Consider the following 24466-nt stretch of genomic DNA (forward strand, 5'->3'; position numbering starts at 1 on the left):
AGAGTTTCGGACATTTTTGAATGTTTCGCGCATTTTTTAAGGAAGTCATAATTGGCCGAGTCGGGTAAGCTGTGGTCCCAGAGGCAACACGTAGCCAGCCAAGGAACCTCGGAGCGTGCGTACGAGCCTTTACGCAGAGGTAAAAAGGTCTTGGGGTGGGACCCAAAAGTTTGCGTTTCTAACTCGTTTCAGGCCCTTGTCTGGGAAGCACGCGTTCTTTGAGCACAAAGAGTTGCAGCCCAGGCTTCAAAGTCAGAGCAAAGACACATCTGGGGCTGAATTCTCAGTCTGTCATTCACCGTGTGAATCGCCTTCGCTTCTCCGAGCACCGTTAGCTAGGGGCGGTAGTGGTGTCCTCATAGGAAGTAACGTAAAAATAGAGGGGATTTAAAAAGTCTTTACTGGGAAAATTTCAGTAATTACACACGCAGAGAGAAGCGCACAATAACCCCCCGTGTAGCCAATGCTCAGCTTCAATTATTAGCAACTCATGGTAAGTCTTAGTTCATCTATCCTCATCCACTCCCCATCTGCCTTGGAGTATTTTTGTTTGTTTTGTTTTGGAGAGAGAGATTGAGGGAGCTTGTGCCCACGCACATGAGAAAGCGAAGGTCAGGGGTGGGGAGAATCTCAAGGAGGCTCAGTGCTCAGCGTGGAGCCTGACGTGGGGCTCGATCCCACGACCCTGTGATCATGGCCCGAGCAGAAATCAAGAGATGGATGCCTGGGTGGTTTCGTAGGTTAAGCATCTGACTCTTGATTTCAGCTCGGGTCACGATCTCATGGCTTGTGAGTTCGAGCCCCCAGGTCGGGCTCCATGCTGATAACGCAGAGCCTGCTTGGGATTTGTTCTCTCTCTCAAAATAAATAAATAAACTTAAAAAAAAAAAAAACCAAAGAGTCGGATGCTCAACCAGCTGAGCCACCCAGGCGCCCCTCTCCTTGTCTTGCAGTATTTTGAAACAAATCATTCAGGTGATGGTAAGTGCATGGAACTTGGTGAAAGGTAACAAGTTGTAGTTCTATCAGTCTGGCCTGTTGAGATGGCTGGTTTATTTAGTGCCAACCCAGGGTGCGCTACGATGAATGAATTGAAATAGGTGAGTGATCAGAAGTAAATAAATTAGATCTCAAGGGCTCGTTTTACAAGTGGGGCCTTGTAACATCACAGCAAATATCACTGTGTCTCACAGTCCAGACTTGCCAGAATCTCCAAGAGGTAAATTACTGTGACAGAAGCCCCTGGTTGCCGAGCCAGTATCCATTATCCCATATGCCTTCTTAGTAAAAGGACCCTGGTATTGTTGGGGTCAGCAACGTATGCGACTTAAAAACAAAACAAAACAAAACAAAAACGCCCCTCAATTTCCCTGCCCTTTTGGCAGATGTAGCTCTAAACCGAAATCAGGAGGTGGGCTTCCAGGAAAGCTCTTTGAAGAGTCTTAGCTGGCCGGGGCCTCTTTTGCCTTCTCCCTTTCTGGAATGCAGTCGTGCTTCTTCGAACATCAGGTGAGTATGAGTATGAAAACAATGCTCAGAATGATAGAGGCCCAAGTGGGCGGTGTGCGTGCCCCAGTGTCACCACAGAGCTGCGATACGGCCGGAGACAATGCACTTCTGGGCTTCAAGTTACGGGAGGGACAGCGAAACCCTATTTGTTTAAGCCACCGCTATTCCAAGTTTCTGCTACCCGCAACGAAATGCAATTTCTAACTGACACAATGATCTAATTAGCAAACATGACGTCACGCTCAGAGAACTTTTCTGAATTTAGATATCCCTAAAATCAAGTTACAGGGAAAGGCAAAACAATGTCTCCTCCTTGCTTTGAGCCCAGCAGACAGTTATAATATCTTCCCTGTGGCTGTCACTCAGTCAAGTTGTAAATATTTAGTTTTCTTAATCTGTCCTTACGTATCAACTCTCCCAGCCCCTTAATCATCTTTGATAGATACAACACAAAAAAATGCCTCTGAGCTGGGTGGTTAAAAAGCAACAGGGGAGGCAAACAGCTTTGAAAATCAGGCTTGGAGGCATTTTCATGCATGTAGGTGTAACCCTGGGTGCAATGTGACAATCAAGACAAATGTATTTATGTGGAAGTCTAATCTGCTTGGGTGGGGCTCTCTGGGCCCTGGGCATGTCTGTGGTGCACCTTCCAGCACTGGATGCCTATCCCATTTCCCTTTGGCTCACTCCGATTTGCTTAACTTCCTCCGACAGGAGAGCAACAGACTGAGGAAAACACAAACTGCCTCATGTTGAATACATAGTAGACATCTCATTTGACAGGAATCCATAATCACCCCCTAACAACCTGGAGAGAGCACAGAAACCATGACATTGAGGATAAATGATTGACAGCTAAAACTATTTCACACAAGAAATCATTCCTTCGAGGATTTGTGGGTGTCAAAGAGCTTGGTGGATGGTTTTTATGTGTTACAATAACCTTAGGGGATGGCTTTAGTTGCTCGACTGTGGATCTTTTTCTAAACCCTCTAATTTATTAAATAAATTATGGTATATCCACACTGTGGAAAGCTATGCAGTCATTAGAAATTATATAGTAAAAAATACTTGCTACCACAGAAAAATGGTTCCTCTGGCTTATTTTTAACCATGATCTGCAGCCGAGTAAAACAAGCTGTTATAAAACTCTATGATATTAAAAAAGAAAATGATTATGTGTCTATATGAACTAAAAAAGACTGGACTGGATATCTACATACCAAGATGTGCACTGTGTAACAAGATCATGCTTTGTGCGTCTCTGTATTTTCTATATTTTCTCCAGAGAACATGTGTACTTTTTAGTGAAAAACAAAACCTGGGAGGGGCACCTGGGTGGCTCAGTCGGTTGAACGGTTAAGTGTCCGACTTTGGCTCAGGTCATCACAGCTGGTGGGTTCGAGCCCCGCGTCGGGCTCTGTGCTGACAGCTCGGAGCCTGGAGCCAGCTTCAGATTCTGTGTCCTCCTCTCTCCACTCCTCCCCTGCTCAGGCTCTGTCTTTCTCTCTCAAAAACAAACATGAAAACCAACAAACCCAAAAAAAACAAAACAAAAAAACACACCGAAGTTGGTAACCCTACCACAAATGAATAAGAAAATCTTTCAAAGGGCCATATCAAGAATTTTAGCACGGAAAATTGGAAGACATGGATACTATAGTCATTTTAGTCAAACTGGGAGACAATGACCGGTCGGCTGGTCTGAAGGCTGGTGTGGGCTGTGGCTCCAGGTTTGCTCAAGATGAGTCACTGTCCACCACTGAGGGTCTCACTGCAAGAATGCCTACCACCCAGCATCTGGGCCAATATTTCCAGATCCAAATTTCTACTCACTCTTCCTCTCCTGCTTGCTGTGTAAGCACATTAATTAAGGAGCACATGATGTATATTTGAGTGAAACGGCAACAGAACAATCATTACCTTGAGAAGGTGAAGTAACAGAAATTCAGAAGTAACAGGCACCCGCTAATTGCCCACAGACCATTTGTCACAGCTGGGAACAGGAATCAGAACTCAAAGCTGTGTGTTTTAGGTACTGGGGCCCGTGTGAGGCGCCACCTTCATCATCAGTAGGCCAACACGCTCGCGTAGGAGCCCATGAAAACCACAGAAGTGTCAAGCCTGTTAAGCTTAATTTTAGCACACAATTATAATCTTTAAAAGCTTGATCTGACAAGAATTCATTTAGGAGATTTTGCCAAGAGTGTAAAACCTGTTTAATTTAATTTTACCACACAATTATAATCTTTAAGGAGGTCTATCTGACAAGAATTCATTTAAGAGAATTTTGCCGGAGATGCTGAAAATTGTCTCCGTTTAGTCTTTAAATAGTTCTGTTATCCGCTGAAATCTTAGCAAGGCAAAAAAAAAAAAAAAAAAAAAAAATCTGCATTTTCAGCAGACTAAATGCATTTCTGAAAGAAACACTGCAAATAGTTTCAACATGATTGACCTGCAGATCTAGGCTATGTTTGATCACATGACATTGTATACTCAGACTCACTGCTTGCTCTCCCAGCAAATCTCCCCCAGTCTCCCACAGCGGCTTCACCCCAGCCGTGTAAGAACTGCCCCAGGAGTCAGGGAAACCCTGCCAGAGTGCACTCCTCTCTGATCCAGGACAGGGCAGGGAGGAACCAGGACTGGCTCATATAGCGAACCAGACTCACGCAGACTTCTTGCACCTTCGAAGGGGCAGTGTTGTGCCCCCACGCTGTAAGAGCCCCTAACTGCTTCCCCTGCCTGAAATGTTTCCAGAAGTACCGCTTTCCTCAAGGTCTTCCTCAACGATCCTGCTAATCCTGTTCGACCACGTTTCTGGCCAAGAAACTCATTTTGCAGCAAAAGAAGTAAGGCAGAGCTGATGCTCCCGGAATTCCCAATTCCCGTCTTGTTGCATACCCAATCCCCCAGGGGTGGGGGGGAGCTGGCCTGATGGAAGGGTTGGCCTATGTAGGATTCAGCTATGGTCCAGCTGGAAGGCAACACCTCTAAGGCTGGAGTGCTGAGGGCCTGACTCAGAGACCCACATAGAGTATTTTTCCCCCCAATGACAAGAAAATATGGGTCTGGGGACTAAGGAATAAAAGTAGCAATGGGCTCTCCTCTCTTATGGAGGGTCTACTCTTGCCTCACCCCCCCCCCCCCCACGTGGCACTAGGCCACTTTTCAGGTGTTCAGGAAGGAAGGTCTCCACCAGAGGATACAACAATGACCACATTAAATTGGTAGCAGAGACTGTCATGTGGTTTTCTGGGCTTCTCACTACTGAGCCCGCAGGCAGAGTGGCGTTACTTTGATGCCTGGAATGACGGGCCTCAATTGCCAAGAGGGGGACATGTGTTGCTTCTGCACAATCAGGGCGGGCAGGACTACGTCAGATTCACTGGGCTCCATCTGAGTGTTTCCATGTCCATGGTGAAATTAGTGGAAAAACCAGGGCAGCCTAATAAAGGCAGAGCTGCTAAGAACTCAGGTCTCTCTGGAACAAAGGCTCTATTCAACACATCCAGGTGGAGGACCCTGACCACCTGAGGTGCTGGCAGAGGGCGAGGGCACCATGGAATGGGTGGTTAGAAAAAGGAAGTCATCAATATCATCTGCTGCTTCTGACCAGTTACAGGGGCTGTGGCAGCCTGCATATTTACGCATATATCAGCCAATGGTTTCTTTTTGTTTTCCACTCCCCCTACCACATTTTATTTACAGTAAAATATACATAACATGAAACTGACCATTTAACCATTTTTAAGTATACGGTTCAATGGCATCAAGTACACTCACCACGTGCCATCATCGCTATCTCTTTCCAGAACTTTTCCATCATCCCAAACAGAAACTATTCCCATTAAACAGTAACTTTATTGCTGGACGGCTGGATCATAGGGTGATTCTGCGTTTAGCTTTTTCAGGGACTACCAAAATGCCTTCCACAGTGGCTGTACCATTTTACATTCCTACCAGCAATGCACAGGGGGTTCTAATTTCTCCATATACTTGCCAAAATGTGTTATTTTCTGGTTTTAAAATTTTTAATTAATTTTTAAATAACAGCTGTCCTAATGGGTGTGAGGTGGCATCTTCCCCACTCGTTTTATATGAGGAACTGGTAGTGATCAACATTCCAGTTTCATTCAGAGGTCACCAGATAGGAGAAGTCACATCTGACTTGACCAGGAAGGACACCGGAAATCCTAGACTTGAGATTAACACACTGAGTGATGAGACAGACTCTCCCTTGTTGGGGGAGAGGGGGAAGGAATGCCTTAATAGGATGAATAGCAGCCTGGATGAAGCAGAAGGAAGAAGTTCTAAGCTACTGGCATAAAGGTAACAAGGATACAGAGTAACAAGTCCCAGGCCTGTTTACCCTAAGATCTATTCCTCACCTTTCCCTTCTCTGATCTATACTGGGGGTGGGGGGCAGGCAGGGGCCGACCCACCCTTGTAGGCTGTTTTCCAGGTTCCCAGCTGGGTTCTGACAATGGGAGGCCCTAGGTCGGGGATGTTGACGGCCAAAGGCAAGGCGAAGGCAGGGCACTTATCCCCCTCCCTCTCGCCTTTGGGCGATGTCTCTGGCAACAGATGCATCTCCTTCCTGGCTCCAGATCTGACCAGGCCCCAACTTACTTTGGGTGCCTCTGTGTTCTGGTAAATGCCTCTCTCCTTTGGCATTCTGGCTAAAGGGAGATCGTGGCTTCTTGCCGTTGGGTCATTGTAATGTCCCTGTTTGATACATCCTCCTTAAAATGTATAACCAATTCCCTGCATTAAATTCTCCTGGAGGTAAATAGTTGACATGGTTTCTGTTTTCCACATTAGACCTTGACTTACATAAGACCCAATAATGATGTTTTACCATATTCAATGCTACTGGGGATGGAGTCAATTATTTGGCTTGGGAATTAATTAGTTCTGTTGTGTAGGCAGAGAAACTGAGACTGGTTAAGGTGACCTGTAGGAGATCACTTAGCCGTTATCTGTCAGAGCCTAAACCGATGAAGGTTATAAAAAGGTCAGGTCATCTACCTCGATTCCTAATAATACCGACTGATTCTATTGAGATGTGACAATGACACATCCATTTATCACTTCTGCTTTTTACAACTGCTCAATCTTCAACCCTTTCAAAACTTAATTTGTCTGTGTCAAAAATAATGCGGGTAGTACCATTCTGATGGGTTCTTTAATCAGGTTTTCAAAAACTGTTTTTCTAAGATGATCTTGGCTAAACCCTCATAAATAAGAATAAAACAGCCCAGTTATCCTGATTACAATATTATTTTTTTCCTCCTAGAAAATGCTAAAACTCATCACTAAATCTCCCCTTCAATGGTTTTGCATGCATGTTCGTTTCATCACACACTCTCACGTGAGTAGCTATTTTTCACATTTAATAAGTAATTGCTCTTCTTCAGAAATTTGTCTCCATCAATAATCACAATCAAGGATTTTTGTCGTTGCCTTTCTTTGCCTACCATTCCTCTGCCTTATAAAAACTTGCAATGCTCTGGCCTGGCTAGATGGGGCTGAGAAGTCCACAAATCTGTTCAGAGACAGAACTGGGAAGGAGTCCGGGAGGGGCCTTCTCCACAAGCAAGGTGAATATTTAAAATATCAGCAACTTTTCTGCTCCTGGGTCCTGCTTAGGACTTAGAAGAGCATTAATTTATTGTTACTTTTTTTTTTTTTTTTTTCCTGGTCGCAGGGAAATTGTAGTTTCTGGGTTTCTACTCCTGGATGACAGCCAGGAAAAATTAATCATGACCATCTTGGGGGCGGGGGTGGGGGTTTGACCACCAGCTCTTTCTCTTGTTTCTTTAAATCTGCTTGCTCACTGAGACAGGAACCAAACACTAGACTCATGGATTTCTGATATTCTGGCCCTGAGAGGGATCTCGGCGGGTAGCGAAACCAGTGGTCCTCTCTCTGGCTATACCTTAAAAGCTTAACTAGTAAAGCATAAACAAAATTCCCCATGCCAAACTCCATGTGCAACAATTCTGATCTAATTGGTCATGGGTGGGGCTCAGACATGGACATTTTTAAAAAGAGTGGCTTTACTGGAATATATTTCCTATGTTGTAAAATTTACCCAGTTAATATGAGCAGTTCAATAGTTTTCAGTCCATCACAGTTACGCGACCATACCACAATGTGGAACATTTTCATTACCTCAAAAACAAACGCTGTCTGTACCCATTAGACTTTATACTTAATTCCCAACCCCGACCCTCCAGCCCCAAGTAAGCACTACTCTACCTTCTATCTCAATAGATTTCCCTATTTTGGACTTCATCTATATTCATATAAAAGGAATCATATGGTAGGTCGTCTTTGTGACTGACTTCTTTTGCTTACCATGTTTTCAAGGTTCATCTGTGTTCATTTCTTGTATTACCAGATAATAGTCCATTGTATGGATATGCCACATTTTGTTTATCCATTCATCAGTTGATGGACATTAGGGTTGTTTCCACTTCTAGGCTATTGTGAGTATTGTTGCTATAAGCTTTCATGTAGACATCTTTGTGTGGGGGTGTGTTTTCATTTCTCTAGGTATATACACCTGGGAGTGCAACTGGTGGGTCATATGGTGACTATCTTTAACCTTTCAAGGAAATATCATATTGTATTCCAAAATTGCGGCACCATTTTCCAGCTGTATATGTGGGCTCTGATTTCTCGACACCCTTGCCAACTGTTGTTATTATCTGTCTTTTTAAAAACTACAGTCATCTTAGTGTATGTGGAGAAGCATATATCTCAGTGTAGTTTTGATTTGCATTTCCTTGATGGCTAATGATATTGAGCATCTTTTCATGTGTTTGTTGACCATCTGTATATCTTCCTTAGAGAAATGCCAATTGTGATCCTTTGTTCATTTTTTAATTGGGTTATTTGTCTTTTTATTATTGACTCATCCATTTGTTAGCAGATACATACGAGGAATCCACCATTACCCAGGCTCTTAGATCCTGTGGTGGGATCAAAACCCACTAGAATAATTTCATAGTCCGCTAATATGCCATAACCCAGAGTTTGAAAAATACTGTGTTAAGTTGTGCCTGGCTCTATGAATGTGTTCCTTGACTGGGTTTCCCAAAGATGGTGAACATTTATGAAGCATTTTATAGGGAAACTAAAACACACAGAGGAAGATGTGTTCATTTGCACACTGTAGCAAAAGTGTGAACAGTTTCTGTTCTTAGTTTACTGATCAGGGCCATAATAAGCCACACTGCCCCTCACAAGTTACAGTAGCTTTAGGGTTTCACTTTGCCCAGGGATTCCACAGCCCTCAGTCTTGCTGCCTCAAGACACACAAAAATTGCTTCTTATCAAGGAATTGGACTTTCTTGAGCACTCAACTCTCAAGTAGTGCTGAAGCAGGGGAGACACACATCTGTCAAATCTCAGAACAGGCTCTTTTCTACTTTGTAAAACCAAGTCTAATCACAGGAGTCCTTAAAAGTGGAGAACCCTTCCTGGCTGTGGTCAGGGAGAGACATGATGATGGAAGAAGGTCAGAGAGGTGTCATGTTGCTGCCTTTGAAGAAGGAGGAAGGAGACCAAAAAATGAGGGTGGCCTCTAAACGCTGGAGAAGGCGAGGAAATGGATTCTCCCTTAGAACGTTCAGAAAGGAATGCTGCCCTGCTGCCCCACTGAGACCTGTGTTAGACTTCTAGCCTACAGAACTGTAAGAAAATGGATCTGTGTTGTTTTAAGCCACTAACCTTGTTGTGGTAAATTGTTAATGCACGCATCATAAAATGAATATATGTGGTAATGATGTGCATGTGTTAGGCGAGTGCCCTTGTCCTTGGGAGATGCACGCTCAAGTGTCTAAGAGTGAAAGGGCACCATGTCTTTAGCCTACTTTTGATGGTTTGGCAAGAGAGAAGTATGTGCATTTATTTCGGAGAGAATGGAGTAGGTATGGCGAGATGTGAACAGTCAGTAAATCTAAGTCAAGGCATACATGCATTCATTGGACTGTTATTTCAACTTTTCTGTGAATTTATCAGTAGAAAAAAAAAAGTTTAAGTTCAGGAAAAACAAAAAAAGCGAGAAACAGATGGATAATTGTGGCGCTTTTCAAAATCACTGCCCAAAACATTTTCTAGGAGAGCAATCTCTTAGGAATCACTCCCTAGCTGGATCCCTTGACAGGGCTTTTTAAGTTTCTTGCCAGTGCACCGAGTTTCTGAAAACGAAGGTTCAATACAAGGTATAACATAACATGTATGAGGACACTTTAATGTGCCAAATTAAAAACTTGAACAATATTACTAAAGCAATCAGAACTGTTGCGAACTGTCTTTGCCATTCTCATTTCAAATCTGGAGAGAGAAAATGCAGAATGACAGCCAGTTATGTTTTGACATGTTTAATCCACGCAGGCATAAATGCATAATTTCTTCTGTCAGTCCATCTTTCCGTCCTTGTATAAGAATTCTGGAGTCGTTTATGTGTTGTGTTCTTCAGGGTGAGCACAGAAAAACTATTATGCTCAGATAAGTCTCTTCTCGAAAAAAATGGCTTAGAGCCACCAAGGTGATGGCGGGGCAAAGGCACCATTCTGCTAAAGGCAGTTTCACCTCCATGAGGGTTCCTTGTCTAAAAGAGAGCCGTGAAACCATCACTCTTTTCATCATAAAGCCTATAGAGGCTGGGTTGGGAGCAAAACACTGGGGTTCAAATAGTGAGTCTCTCTCTGATTAGAGGCCAAGATTGTAATCACAGGTCAATGTAAGTGACTGGGTGATGAGTCCCAGTACACTATGGAAATTCATTATGTACAAACAAAACACAATAAAACAAACCTCTGATTCTATTTGACTCAGAACTGCATTAAGTCTTATGAACAAGAATTCTTTAAATTTTCTCTGTAATTATAGTTTAATTTCTCATTTTTCTTCTCTAGCAGCATTTTATTCTTTTGTCTGTATTACTAACAATATATTCTATACATTAAACAGTTGGCTTGTTTATTTCTGGCTAATTTCCTATCGCTAATGTAAAACTGCAGCTCAGAATATAGGTGAACAGTTAAGTATTTTCACTCTGCTATGGGATGAAATGTATTCCCCCCGCCTCCCGAAATTCATGTTGGTAAGGCCCTAAGCCCCGAAGTGATTGTATTTAGAGATGGGATCTTGGAAGGTAATTAAGTCATGAAAGTAGAGCTCTTATGATGGGTTAATACCCTTATTATGAAGAGACATGAGAGAGATCTCTCTTTTTATCTCTGACATGTGAGGATATAGCAATAAAATGGGCCTGTGCGAGCCAGGAAGAGAGCTCTTAATTGGCTGACACCTTGATCTTGAACTTTCCAGCTTCTGGGACTAGTTAGTTAAACAACTATTCTGTTGTTTAAGCCACCAATCTACGGTGTTTTGTTATGGCGGCCCGAGCTAATACATACCCCCTACACTAAGACTCCTATGCTACCCTTCTCTTGTTTCACTCCAAAACTTGTATATGAAGTAGTCCATGAGTATAGACATCCTTTCATTCAACAAGCATTTACTAAGCAACCACTGTGCGACTCATTCTAGGTCTGACATTCAATACCCAAATTCTAGACCAATGTTACTAGCTAAGTACTCTGGCCATTAACCCTATACCTTTGACATCAGTGCTGAATCCTAATTTGACTAGGAACTTGATTTCAAAAGCCTTTCAGGCACCCTCTGTTTTTATGACAATGTTTTTCTGGAAAACAATAGTCATAAAAGAATTGACTGAATTTTCTTATAATATCAGCTTAATAATTAAAGGCTGTGATTCAGAGATATCAAAAAAATGATGAATGTTTGCAAAAAACATTGCAAAAAAATTGCAAAAAAACATTGCAAAAAAATATGTCATAAATGTAAACATACTAAAACTAGAACCCTCAGTACCTAAAAAATAGTAAAATTATGCTAAAAATTCTACAAAATGGACAGAATGCACTAGGTGTACTGATTACACAGAGGGCTCCATCTACTCTAAAATATAAATTCACGGTATGAAAATACGATTCTCCTGAACATTCAGCATGGCCTAATGTAGTGTACGTACACACACACACACACACACACATACACACACACCTGCTCACTCACTCACTCACTCTCCGGCCTGTAAGTTCTAGAGAGGAGAGACAGAGGTGCAGAGTCATTTAGAGAGGACTGTCATTTAGAAAGGAAGGACAGAGGTGCAGAGAAGTGAGGGAAGCTGGTTAAAGACACAGAGAATTAGGGGCAGAGTGAGGATGAACCCAAAGCTGAGTCTCCAGGGTTTCCCCACATTCTGTACCCCCTTGTCAGACCCAAGGAGACGAGTACACTGATGTAACAGTGGGTAGGGAGAGTGAAAAATTCCATGGAAATTAATACTGGGTTCTAACAAGCAAAGAGCTAATTGTGAACAGCACATTATTTTCAGGCTGATAGCACCTGCTCAGTGTTCTGATATAGAATCCACTTGGAATAAAATTGCATTGAAGCGCTGTGTTAGCTTGGAACAAGAATGTCTCCTTCTTTAGCCAAGCTACTCAAATAAGCCTGGCTACTAAGTTTTCTTTGTAGGATGTTGTCAAACAACACTGACTATAAACAATGAGGCACAAGGTTTTTCTACAGGTGCTAGGACTTCTGAGGTATGCAGTTTAGTTTTCCATTAAGAACATTTATTAAGCTTCAAAACAGATTATCAAATATAGGATTAAAATAACCAGTAATTATAAGTTGAACATATACTTTGGTTTTTTAACTACCAAGAATGATTACAGATTTAGAAATCAAAATTCATGTACCATTGAACTTCCTCACCGAAATATTCCAGTTCATTGATCATTCTGGTTATTTCTCAAATTGCCATACAATTTCCTTTGAATAATCTAAATCTACGCTGAGCAGAGACAGGAAACAACTGATCTCAAGCAAGGGCAATGACTCCCAAACTAAGCAATTAGGTGGCCCGTCTTCAAGGTAGCTTTCTTGGAACACAGAAGGGGAAGGAACTGATGAATGATTGGGGGCTCAGGGGTTTTAGGAGGAAGACAGAGACGGGAATGCCTCAGGCAAAGTAAGGTAATACAGAGAAGAGTAAATGCTTTGCATAAAATTGGCAGAAAAGTGAAGCTGGCTTAAGATTAAGATATTTTTCAGGGATGGGGCGCCTGGCTGGCTCAGTCGGTTGAACGTCTGACTTCGGCTCAGATCATGATCTCCTGGTTCGTGAGTTCGAGCCCCACGTTGGGCTCTGTGCTGACAGCTCGGAGCCTGGAGCCTGCTTCGGATTCTGTGTCCCCTTCTCTCTCCGCCCCACCCCTGCTTGTGCTCTGTCTCTGTCTTTCAAAAATGAATAAACATAAAAAAAATAAAAATAAAAAAAATAAAAAAGATTTTTCAGGGATAAAAAAAATGTTGGGATGGCAATGTGTTCAGATTAGTGAGCTGGCAGTCAATCGTAACAGGGTTTGAGGATATGTGGATTTTTTTTTTTTAGTCAAATAAAAAATTAAAACTAAGTAACAATTACTCGTAGTTAAATAATCTATAATGCTGAGCAACGATTCCCCTGTCCTACTCCTACTCATCCTTAGTCCTGTGACCCTAAAAAAAAGCACCTACAGCTTAAAAAAACAAACAATTTCTGTTCCTATTTCTTCCAGTCGTCATATCCACCTCTCTACATAACCAATGGAAACTGCTACGTGCTGATGTAGTAATTTTCCACATTTTGATTCTGACCACCCTTCTTCCCTCCTTCAATTATACCATTCCCCGTTCCTGACTCAGTTCTATTATTATTTTCAATGTTTCCACTGGTCTTTTATATTTTTACACATATCTTTACCTCTAGCAGGACTCCCCACACTACAAATTGCTTATTTAACTACACCCCCCCCACCCCCCGCCCCCAGACTGGGAGCTCCTTACCCAGAAGGAAAACGGGAAGGGGCGCAGAGGGGGAAAGGGTGTCCAGAGGGAAATGCTGGGGGAGCTGATACTTGAGCTGTGTGTCTTGCAAGCTGAACAGGATGGGAGTGCAGGAGGCAGGGGTGGGATAGGCAGAGGGCATTCCAGGAAGAGTGATGCGCATGGAAAGACACAAAGGTAGGAATGAACACCGTAGGCTGAGAACCAGAGCAAGTTCAGTAGGGAGAAAGGGATGCGGGTGAGAAGGTGAGTGGTCCCCAATCAACTGGCAGGGACATCAGCCTGCAGCACAGAGCTGGGGAACGACAAGAGCAGGACTTTTCAGCGGTGGTTTTAGACCAGCTCACTGCTGGCCGGTGTCTTAGGAACACCTCTTCCGGTTCCTACCCCAGGCTAGGTAACAGATATCCTTCCCTCCACAATGGCCCAGAACATCATTCTCAGCCTCTTTCTGAAGGGCTGCGTGGGATTAAATCAGGGAGATTATTTGTTCTTTGATTAAGATTCTAAGTGAGAGAGGAGAATGGTGTTAAATGAAGTAAAATCTAAGTTTAAAAAGTTAAATAATTCTATGATCTGAAACTCTACAAAAAACACAATGTAGAAGATGCTCTGTTAGTGACTTTTAAATAACACTAATGAATAATTATAATCCTCAAATAATTGTCTAAATAGGTTAGCATTTATAGAATATATATAGGGGAGATTTTAAGTGTTTTTCCATTTACTGCCGATCTTATGCTAACAAGAGTGATATCATTATAATATAATAACAAAGTGCCTAATGCAATCGTCCTGAACATTAATTGATATGTTTTGTAGCTGAGTCTCCAGTTAATTACCTGTCTTTCTTGCTTAATTTTGAGATTTAAGTCTGCTTCTCATCCATTCTTGCCTGGCAATGCCCTACATCCATCTATGACCTTCATCTTGTTTAAATGAGGGGAAAAAAACATTTTAGCAAAGCATTTTCTGCCCCTGTACTTAGTTAATATATTCATATTTTCTGATTCATCTTTCCTCTTATAATTATATTTTTAAAGTCATATTAAGCCTGCAGAGATAGTGGAATAAATGTCTCCATTCTAATGAATGTCTTGTTCAAGTTAGCTAGTCTATTTTTCCTGCACTAGATTTTTTTACTTGTTCCTTCAATTCATCTGAAGATTCTTCAATAGCTGTAGCTACTGGGAACCTTTTAACAGCTGTTGCTTACGCTTGTCTTGAGAACCTTTTAAATTTCCGAGTGGAATTGTTACGAAAGTTATTGATGCTCTACTTTACTCATACCACATTTCATCTAAACATATTCCTAAACCTACTAGATTTCTGCCTCTCTGTCTAATCTGAGCGGGCTGAAGAAACCAAAGAGGTATAAAGACCTACCGGAGGCAAAAGCAAAGTGAAACACACTAATTAATGGCCATGCAGAGACTGGAAACTAGTGAGCTTCTAAAAGGAACATATTCCTACGTGGGCAACCTTTACAGGGGCCACAGAAGGCATTTTCTCCCAATGAAGATACCGGCTCACCATTCTTTACATTTTATTCTTTTCATTCGAAGAGTGGGGGATTCTTCCTATTTTTAAATTCAGCTTCACGCATTCCACATTTATTGAGGATCTGTGATGTACTACTAGGGTCTCACAGAAGGCAGGTGAATATGCAAACCTCCTTTCTGCTTTCGCTCTGGCTCTTTTCTTCCTTAACCATCCAATGTGGAACTCACGCCAAATAAAATGTCAGGAATGGTCTTGCTCTTTGAAAATAATCTTTTGCTGTTCTTTAATCATACCGAGTTCCAAATTTCATAAAACAACAAAAAGCACCCTTAATGAACACAGCACTCACTTGATTCTCCAGATAACATGAAAAGTTTATCTTTTAAAAAACTCAGTAACTAAAAATAGCTAAAATATCCTTAGTCTCTCTTCCCTACTTAGGTCTGCATCACACTCTATCTGAACCTACATAATTTCTTTTATATCATTTTTGTATTTTCATCCCCTCTGTGTCCTCTTCTTTCAACAATGATTCTTTTTGTTTTTTCTTCTCTTTGATGACAAACAATAAAACTCAGAGAATTCATAACAATGTCATATAATGAATACTAATAATTGCAAACTAAATCTAGAGTAAAAGCACCTATATGATAAATGTCTGACATTAGCATATCATGACTAGCAAATGAGTCGAGATTATAATGATCAATGAAAATGAAGGAATAATTCGAATGTCCCAAACTGTAAACTCCTGGTATATTTTTAGGCTGGTGGTTTGTAGGGCGGTGGCTCTGAGAGTAGACCACTTGGGCTCAAATTTTAGTTCTGTTGCTTAGTAGCTCTGTAAATCTGGGGGAAGAGACTTAATTTCTCTATACCTCAGTCTTCTCATCTGAATGGGAATAACTTACCTGAAAACTCACAACGTTGCTGTACGGTTCCGGGCACTGTCAACTCTGATTGTTATCACTGTTGGAACCGATTGTACAATCTTCTGTCATTCGTCTTTCTGCCTGCTATACTTCAAGACTAATTCGTAGGCTTTCCATATTCTTTGACTTCTATCACCTGAAAACTCTGGTCCTGGTCTCGCCAAACACATTTATCTACTTAAGGATTTTCAAACCTAGCTCTCGAGAAAGGATTCTTCTTTTTGAAATCCAGGGTCCCTGAGTGACATGGGGGTTAGAGGTTTTGGGGGACAGTCTTTTTAATACATACAGCCTGCTCCAATCCTAGACAATCCCTCCTCACCCCTGTTACTTGTCCCAACACCTTACCTCTTTGGTTAATTACATCTCCAGGAAGTGGGACTGCTTTTATTAGTAGATATTCATTGATCCCAAAAGGATAAATATATACATATATATGACAGGTGCAAAGACAATAGGCTAGAGAGCCTGCTTTCAGCTTCTTTGGGAACAAAGGGATATTTGCTATTTTTCCTTTTTCTATTAAAGCCCTGGCTTGACCTATTTTTCCCCCCTCTATTCAAAGTTAAACCTGGAAATAACGCACTTTATTTTTTGGTTAAAATACAAGAATAGGAAAGGGCCTCATTTAGTAATGAAGGGAATATAACCTTTATTCAATGCAAAGGGCACTCGATTCTATATTCATTCATGCGCCAAATAGCCCTCTGAGCTTTAAAAACTAATTATAGGAGGGGAGTGTGACTTTTTAGTCTTTTTGGCTCCCACCATGCTCCACGGTACTCTAACGTGCTAAATCAAGGCTCTATCAATTCTACCACATTGGAATATCAACAAAGGGTGTTCACTCTTACTTATCTTTGCTCTAAACTTCTAATCAGAATAGAGAATGTGACAGTTTAAGAGGAAAGAATCATAAACAAAAGACTGAAAAAAAATTACTTTTCTATTGTTAAAGTACATATAATTTGTTTTCAAGCTATGTCTACCTGCAGAACCATGGGCAAATCTCTCAGGCACAATGTTCAGCAAAATAAACCCGATGCTATGATTAAACATATATAAAATTGGGGGCCATTCAAAACTGATCTATGGTGATACAAGTCGGAATAGTGCTTATCTTGAGGGTAAGCCATCCGGGTGCTAGGAAGGTTCTGTATTTTGATCTGGGAGGGGGTTCCATGGGTATAAACACATATAACATTTCACTGAATTACATACCAAAGGTTATACTTGACTTTATATATACTGCCTTGACGTATATTCAGGTTCACCAAAATTTTTTTTAAATGTATGTATAAGTGGCTTTGCCTTCAAATTTTAGATGGAGAGTGGTAAGATTCAGTGAGCAGAGCATGAGTAAGAAAGCCAGGACCCCAGTCTAGCTCTTCTAAATCAGAAGCGTGAGGTGGTGCACAGATCCGCGGCTCTTTGGATTGGCATCCTCTTTTCTGGACTAGGGCTAGAAACTCTTTCTTTTGAGCTACTTAAGACACTAATAAAACTAATTGAAAATCTCTTTGCAAACGTAGAAGACAATTAAGGGGTTACAAAATAATAAGCCGAGGAAATAGGAAGAAGATTTACATTCATTTAAAGTAACCTGAAAAGTTGAGGAAAATAATTTATCTTCCAGAAATTACTTCTAATAAAACTATTCAGGCTATAGATATGATTAAATGGATACACTTAAAGAGAAGGTGTGCCAATATGCTTACCCAGATCTCTTAAAAATTTGGCAGCAGGAAAATGTGACAGTAATACTAAGACAGAGGGGAGTCTGTGGCCTGACTTCTGTGCCAAGGTCAGTTTGATTATTCTTACTCGAGGCTCCAATTAATCAGTGTCTCAATCATTCTTGACCTCTCTAGATAGAAAAAAACAACTCATGAGGCTTGCTATTATTACCATGACAATACAGTCTAAAGTAAGGGGAAGTATATGGGGCACCTGGGTGGCTCAGTCAGTTGAGCATCCGACCTCGGCTCAGGTCACGATCTCACAGTCCGTGGGTTCAAGCCCTGCATCAGGCTTTGCACTGACAGCTCAAGCCTGGAGCCTGCTTCGGATTCTGTCTATCTGTCTTTCTCTGCCCTTCCCCCTACTTGCTCTCTACCTCTCTCAAAAAGAAATAAACGTTAAAAGATTAAAAAAAAAAAAATAAGAGGAGGAGTAGAGAGCAGGGAGAGGAAATAAAAATGCAAGAGTTTATAATTTACTTCAGATGCTGTGGAAAAATATATTCAGCACAATAAAGGTTTTTGAGAAAAACAGCTCTGTGACTTTGGTATAAACAAGGATTTCTAAATACCTGTCCATCTCTAACAAAGGAGTCACATCCTGATATATAAAGAACGCCTACAAATCAGTATGGAAAAGACAGACAATGTAATTGAAAATGAGCAACAGATGTGAACAAACATATTACAAAAGAACATATTCAAATGGCCGGTACATACATAAACACATAAAAAAGGTGCTCAACTTCATCAGTCATGAGATAAATGGATATTAAACCACAACAAGAGACCTCTACCAATACAAGAAGGCTAAAATTTAAAAAAAAAAAAAAAGGAAATATCAAGTATAGATGAGATATGGAGCAACCCGAACTCTCATACACTGCTCTGAGTGTGTAAACTCCCACCACTTTGGGAAACCATTTAACAGTGTGTACTAAAACCAACACATGAATATCCTGTGACGAAGCAACTCTACTCTTAGAACATAGCCAAAAGAAATGTATACATATGGCTACCAAAATACAGGTAGTAGAATATTTATAGGAGCACTATTTGAAATAGTTCCAACCTAGAAATGCCCAGGTGCCTATCAGCAGTAGAGTAAACGAATGCATGCGCGTGCACACACACACGCACGCACACACACACACGTAATAAATTAAAAAAAAAAAAAACTTGTGTATTCACACAATGTAATACAATACAGACTATAGAGTAATAAGGATCTATACACAACAATATGGAGGAATCTTGCCAACATGATGGGGAACAAATGAAGCCAGCCACACAAGAATATATAACTTCATGATCCCACTTACATAAAATACAAAAAAAGATTAAACTAATCTCTGTGTTTAGAGGTCAGATAAGGGCAACTTTTGGAGATGCAAGTAGTGACCAGCAGGAAGCGTGAAAAGGCTTGTCGTTGCTACTGCTCTGTTTCTTAATTTGGGTACAGGTTACACAATAAAAAGTATGAAAATATACCAAGGTGTGCTTTTGATATATGTTCCTATATCATATATATTTGGTAAAAAGTAAACTATAGGTAATGTAAACAGAGAGATGGAAACTAAGAAAGCATCACAAGGAAATTCTGGAAATCAAACACACCGTAATTGAAATGAAGGGCATCTTTGGTGGGCTTTTCAGTAGACTGGGTATAACCAAGGAAAGAATCAATGAGCTTGAGGAAATGTCCATAGAAACTTCCAAAATTGAAATCCAAAGAGAAAAAAGAATGAAAAGCCAGAAACGAATATCCAAGAACCGTGGAACATCTAAAAAATGTGCACAATGGGAATATATGCACAATGGGAATACCAGAAGAAGAAAGAGGAGAAAAAAAAAAAAAAAAAAAAAAAAAAAAAGTAACAGAAGACCTATCTGAAGCAATAGTGACTGAGAATTTCCTAAAACCAATGACAGACATCTAAATACAGATCCAGGAAGCTCAGAGAACATCAAGCAAGATAAACACCAGAAAAAAAAAATCTACCCTTAGTCATACAATATTCAAATGGCACAAATTCAAAAACAAAGAATAAAATCTTGAAAGAAGCTTGAGAAAAAACATTACCTACTGAAGAACAAAGATAAAAATTACATTAGACTTCTCTTCAAAAACCATAGAAGCAGAAATAATGAAGTGAAATATTTAAAATGTTAAAAGGAAGAAATCACCAACCTAAAAAATTTGTATCCTGAAAACTTATTTTTCAAAAGCAAAGAAGAGGGGCGCCCGGGTGGCTCAGTCGGTTAAGCGGCCGACTTCGTCTCAGGTCATGATCTCACGGGCCGTGAGTTCGAGCCCCGCATCGGGCTCTGTGCTGACAGCTCAGAGCCTGGAGCCTGTTTCAGATTCTGTGTCTCCCTCTCTCTGCCCCTCCCCCGTTCATGCTCTGTCTCTCTCTGTCTCAAAAATAAATAAACGTTAAAAAAAAAAAAAAAGCAAAGAAGAAATACTTTTTCTGACAAAAACAAATTGAGGGAATCTGTGATCCCCCATCTACTTGCTAGATGGGATTGCTACCCAAATTATGAATCACTGAATGAAGCCCATTTTTAAAAATTGGGGGAATTTGTCACTAGCAGACCTGCCTTACAGAAATGTTAGAAGTTCTTCAGGGGCACCTGGGTGGCTCAGTGGATTAAGCCACCGACTTCAGTTCAGGTCATGATCTCACAGTTCATGGATTCGAGCCCCACGTCAGGCTCTGTGCTGACAATTCAGACCCTGGAGTCTGCTTCGGATTCTGTGTCTCCCTCTCTCTCTGCCCCTCCCCTACTCACAATCTGTCTATCTCAAAAATAAACAAACATTAAAATAAATAAATAAGTTCTTTAGGGAAAAGGAAAATTATTTAGTTCTGAAACTTGGATCTACCTTAGGTAAGGAAGAGTACTAGAGAAGGAATAAATGAAGGAAAATAAAACCTTTTATTTCTCTTACTCTTTTTTTTTTTTTTTTTTTAATTTTTTTTTCAACATTTATTTATTTTTTGGGACAGAGAGAGACAGAGCATGAACGGGGGAGGGGCAGAGAGAGAGGGAGACACAGAATCGGAAACAGGGTCCAGGCTCTGAGCCATCAGCCCAGAGCCCGAAGCGGGGCTCGAACTCCCGGACCGTGAGATCGTGACCTGGCTGAAGTCGGACGCTTAACCGACTGCGCCACCCAGGCGCCCCTTATTTCTCTTACTCTTAATCTATCTCTCAGATAACAGTTTGTTCAAAAAGAATAATAACAATACATATAGTGATTATTGCTTATGGTAAATGAAATTAATGAATGGCAGCAATGTCATAAGGGATACAAAGGAGGAACAGGGAATACTTTGTTATAAGGTGCTTGCATTACCCATTGAGTGGTAGAGTGTTATTTGAAAGATGACTTGAATTAGTTATAAATGTATACTGCAAACTCTAGGGAAACCACTAGGAAAAAAAAAGGTAAAAGAAAAGCATAATTTATATGCTAAGAGAGGGGAAAAAGTAGAATCATATAAAATACTCAATTAAAGTCAGAAAGCAGAAAAGCACGACCCATAAAAGAAAAACAATCAGTAAGTTGGACTTCATTAAAATGTAAAACTTCTGTTCTACAAAAGAAGCTGTGAAGAGAATGAAAAGCAAGGCACAGATTAGGAGAAAATCTTTGTAAAACATGTATCAGATAAAAGTGTCCAAAACATGCAAAGAATTCTTAAAACTCAACAATAAGAAAACACCACCCAATTAAAAAATGAGCAGACATCTCAACAAAAATATATATACAAATGTCAAATAAGCATATGAAAAGAGGCTCAACACCATATGTCATTAGGGAAATATAAATCAAAACAATGAGATATCACTTACACCTGTTGGAATGTCCCAAGTCCAAAACTTAGCACCAAATGCTAAAGAGGAATTCTCCTTCACTGCTGATATGGGGAATGCAAAATAGTACCACTTTGGAAAACAGTGAAGATTTTTTACAAAAGTAAACACACTCTTAGTGCATGATCTAGCAATCACATTCCATGGTACTTACTCAAATCAATCAAAAACTTACATCCACACAAAAACCTGTACACAAGTGTTTACAGCACCTGTGTTTATAATTGCCAAAACTTGGAGGCAATCGAAATGTCTTTCACCAAGTGAACAGACAAAAAAATCCTATAGTACATCCATATAATGGAATATTATTCAGGGATTAAAAAGAAAAAAGAGCTATCAAGCCACAAAAGACATGGAGAAATCTTAAATGCATATTGCTAAGCACAGAAGCGAATCTGGAAAGGCTAGGATTCCAACTATATGATATTCTGGAAAACTATGGAGACAGTAAGAAAAAAATCCGTGGTTGCGAGGGGCTTGGGGGAAAGGAAGGCAAGGATGAACAGGAGGAAAAGAGCAGAGTTTTAGGGCAGTGAAACTATTTTTCTAAAAGATACTATAATGGTAGGTACATTCATTTTATTTGTCAAGACCTGTAGAATATACAACACAGAGCGTAAACCCTAACGCAAGCTACAGACTTCAACTGATAATGTATCAATATTAGCTCATCAAGTGTAACACATGTATCCCACTAACGCAAGATGTTAAAAATAGAGGCAAGTGAGGGCAGGGGGTGAGGGTACATATGGAACGCCATACTTTTGGCTCAATACTTTTTGTAAACCTAAAACTGCCCTGCCCCCCTCCCCACCAAATAAACCATATTGATGTAAAAAGAAAATTATACATGTAGTTTTCTTTTATCAGTGTAAGTAGCTGACGAGTATTTCTGAGACAGTGTAAATAATGAAGAAGAAAACAAAAATAGGAGGACTTTAGGTTACACTACAGGTGAATTGTTGAGTCTCATGATTTTGAGAAGGTTTTAAACGGCAATGAAATTTGCTAATTTTCATAATAACAGTTTGGGAAAATGGTGGCACTATCATTCATGTATGAATACAGTCAACTTTGTGAGCAGTAAAAACCTATTTATCTACAGTTGCAACCCACATTCTGAGACAAAGATGAGCTCACAGTTCTATGGTGAATTAGGAGTAAAATACTGGTCATCACATCCTTCCTTCTTTTTTTAGTCTTTGCCTCTTTAAGGTGCTTTTATTTTCTTTTTACTATTTATTCATTTACCTGGATAGGCAAAAACAGCAAGAAGAAACCTAATTTTAATGTGACAAAGTGTTACCTCAATTTTTTTTTCTACTTGATGCAGCTCCAAAGTGACAGGTGGAAATATTCCACTGTGGCAAGCCAGCCAGGTGAAAATGAGTAGTTTCATCAAATTAGGCCATATCGTCATGGCTAAGTAAATCATTTATATTGTACAGAGGTATATTTTGAGTGATAAAGTTGAAAGAGAGACCTTACTTTTTTAAAATAAGTAGGAAACAATCAGAGATAACCCAATGTATACGAACAAAATTGAGAAGCCCGTTTCCAGAAAGTTCAACTAAAGAACATGCTGAGAACTCTGTACGGGCAAGAACTTTGCATCATTAACTGCCCTGCTCCCACAGTACGGCACATAATAAGGTGACTGCAGCTTTGCTGAATAAATACATGCGTTAATGAAAAAATTACATGCTTCCCCCGAGAGGGAAAAATGACCTACAAATTAAAAGATACTTGATTCACATCAAGCCCTTCAAAAATTTTGAGTACAAGAGTCATCTTCACATGGGAAATGGGGTGTGTTAGCACAGAAACAGACTTTACTAAGTTCATTTCGTTCCTGCTTGATATCCAGAATTGCCCACAATTTCACGCAAGAGAGTGTTGGCTAAACAGATGTTTTTCCTCTCGATGTTTAATACAACTTAGAAAAGAGATCTTTTACCTTATGAAATCTTCTTCCTCTTCTCTCTTTGGCCTCAGCTGTTTGGGTTGAGCCATGTTAACCCAGTTGGGTAGAGATTTCAAGAGTCTGCTGATATCATCGTCCTTTGCCCAAGATGCACTGATGACAAGTTTCTCTTCTGACTGGACAATGCCCCTGAACATAGTCAATGGAAAAGAGACACTTCAGCACATTGCCTGGTACCCAGTTAGCCTTTTTCACCTACCTCTGTTGTGGGGGGGAAAAAAAAAGATACTACAGTCGTCTCTCTTATTAACATAATCCATTATGTGAGTTAGAGTCATGACATCCATTAACAGGTCACATTACTGGGAAACTATCTCTGGATTTCATGCGTAGTTTCTTCATTGTTGAGTAATTGTGAAAGGTAATAATAATACTAATTAGTAGCCCTTATCATAATTAATCCCTTAGGGTAAATAAAAATGTATGGTAGGGTTTGGGGGGAGGATCTTTCAAGAGAAATGTTGAACAAATAACAAGTGGGGCAACCGCTTAATATAAAAGAATATTATTAAGTAACAACATAAATGGTACCAGAAAGGGTCGAAAGTGTTACAAAAGGTTGTTCTCTGACTTCTTGGCTTAAACCACCAATTAGTTCTACTTGAAGGTACTTTTTGAACTATGGACACCCCTCTATTCAAAGTAAATCTACCATCATAGAGAAACCTTCTGCCCCTGATGTCAGACAGAAAAAGTCTTTGATTAATGCTCTCTCCAGTGGGCTTTGACTGGTGACCTAGAGTGACAGGCTTCAAGTCCTTTAATAGGGCCCATGGGTTAGCTATTAACACTGCACTGACCAGAATGTACCTGTAAATTCATCTTAAACGTCCAATTTCAACTTAATTAAAAAGCTTCTCCTTCTGTTCAACATTTCTGTCACTGTACCTAATTTCAACGGTCTAAAAATCGTCAGCAACTCTAGGTGACAGAAAGGACACTTATTTACGAACGGACTGCTAATTAGCTGG

At 40.4% G+C, this 24466-nt stretch overlaps 1 protein-coding gene across 1 annotated transcript in view; it reads right to left on the bottom strand.

The window, feature by feature from the left end:
• EXOC4 (exocyst complex component 4) overlaps window positions 1-24466 on the bottom strand; it is a 765046-nt gene that overhangs the window by 121119 nt on the left and 619461 nt on the right. Inside the window, exon 13 of the mRNA XM_025930053.2 lies at window positions 23469-23624. Coding sequence (XP_025785838.1) covers window positions 23469-23624 — 156 coding nt within the window. The remainder of the gene's footprint in view (window positions 1-23468; window positions 23625-24466) is intronic.

This window comes from Puma concolor, chromosome A2, assembly GCF_028749965.1.
Source record: "Puma concolor isolate L17-30 chromosome A2, mPumCon1.1.hap2, whole genome shotgun sequence".
NCBI lineage: Eukaryota > Metazoa > Chordata > Mammalia > Carnivora > Felidae > Puma > Puma concolor.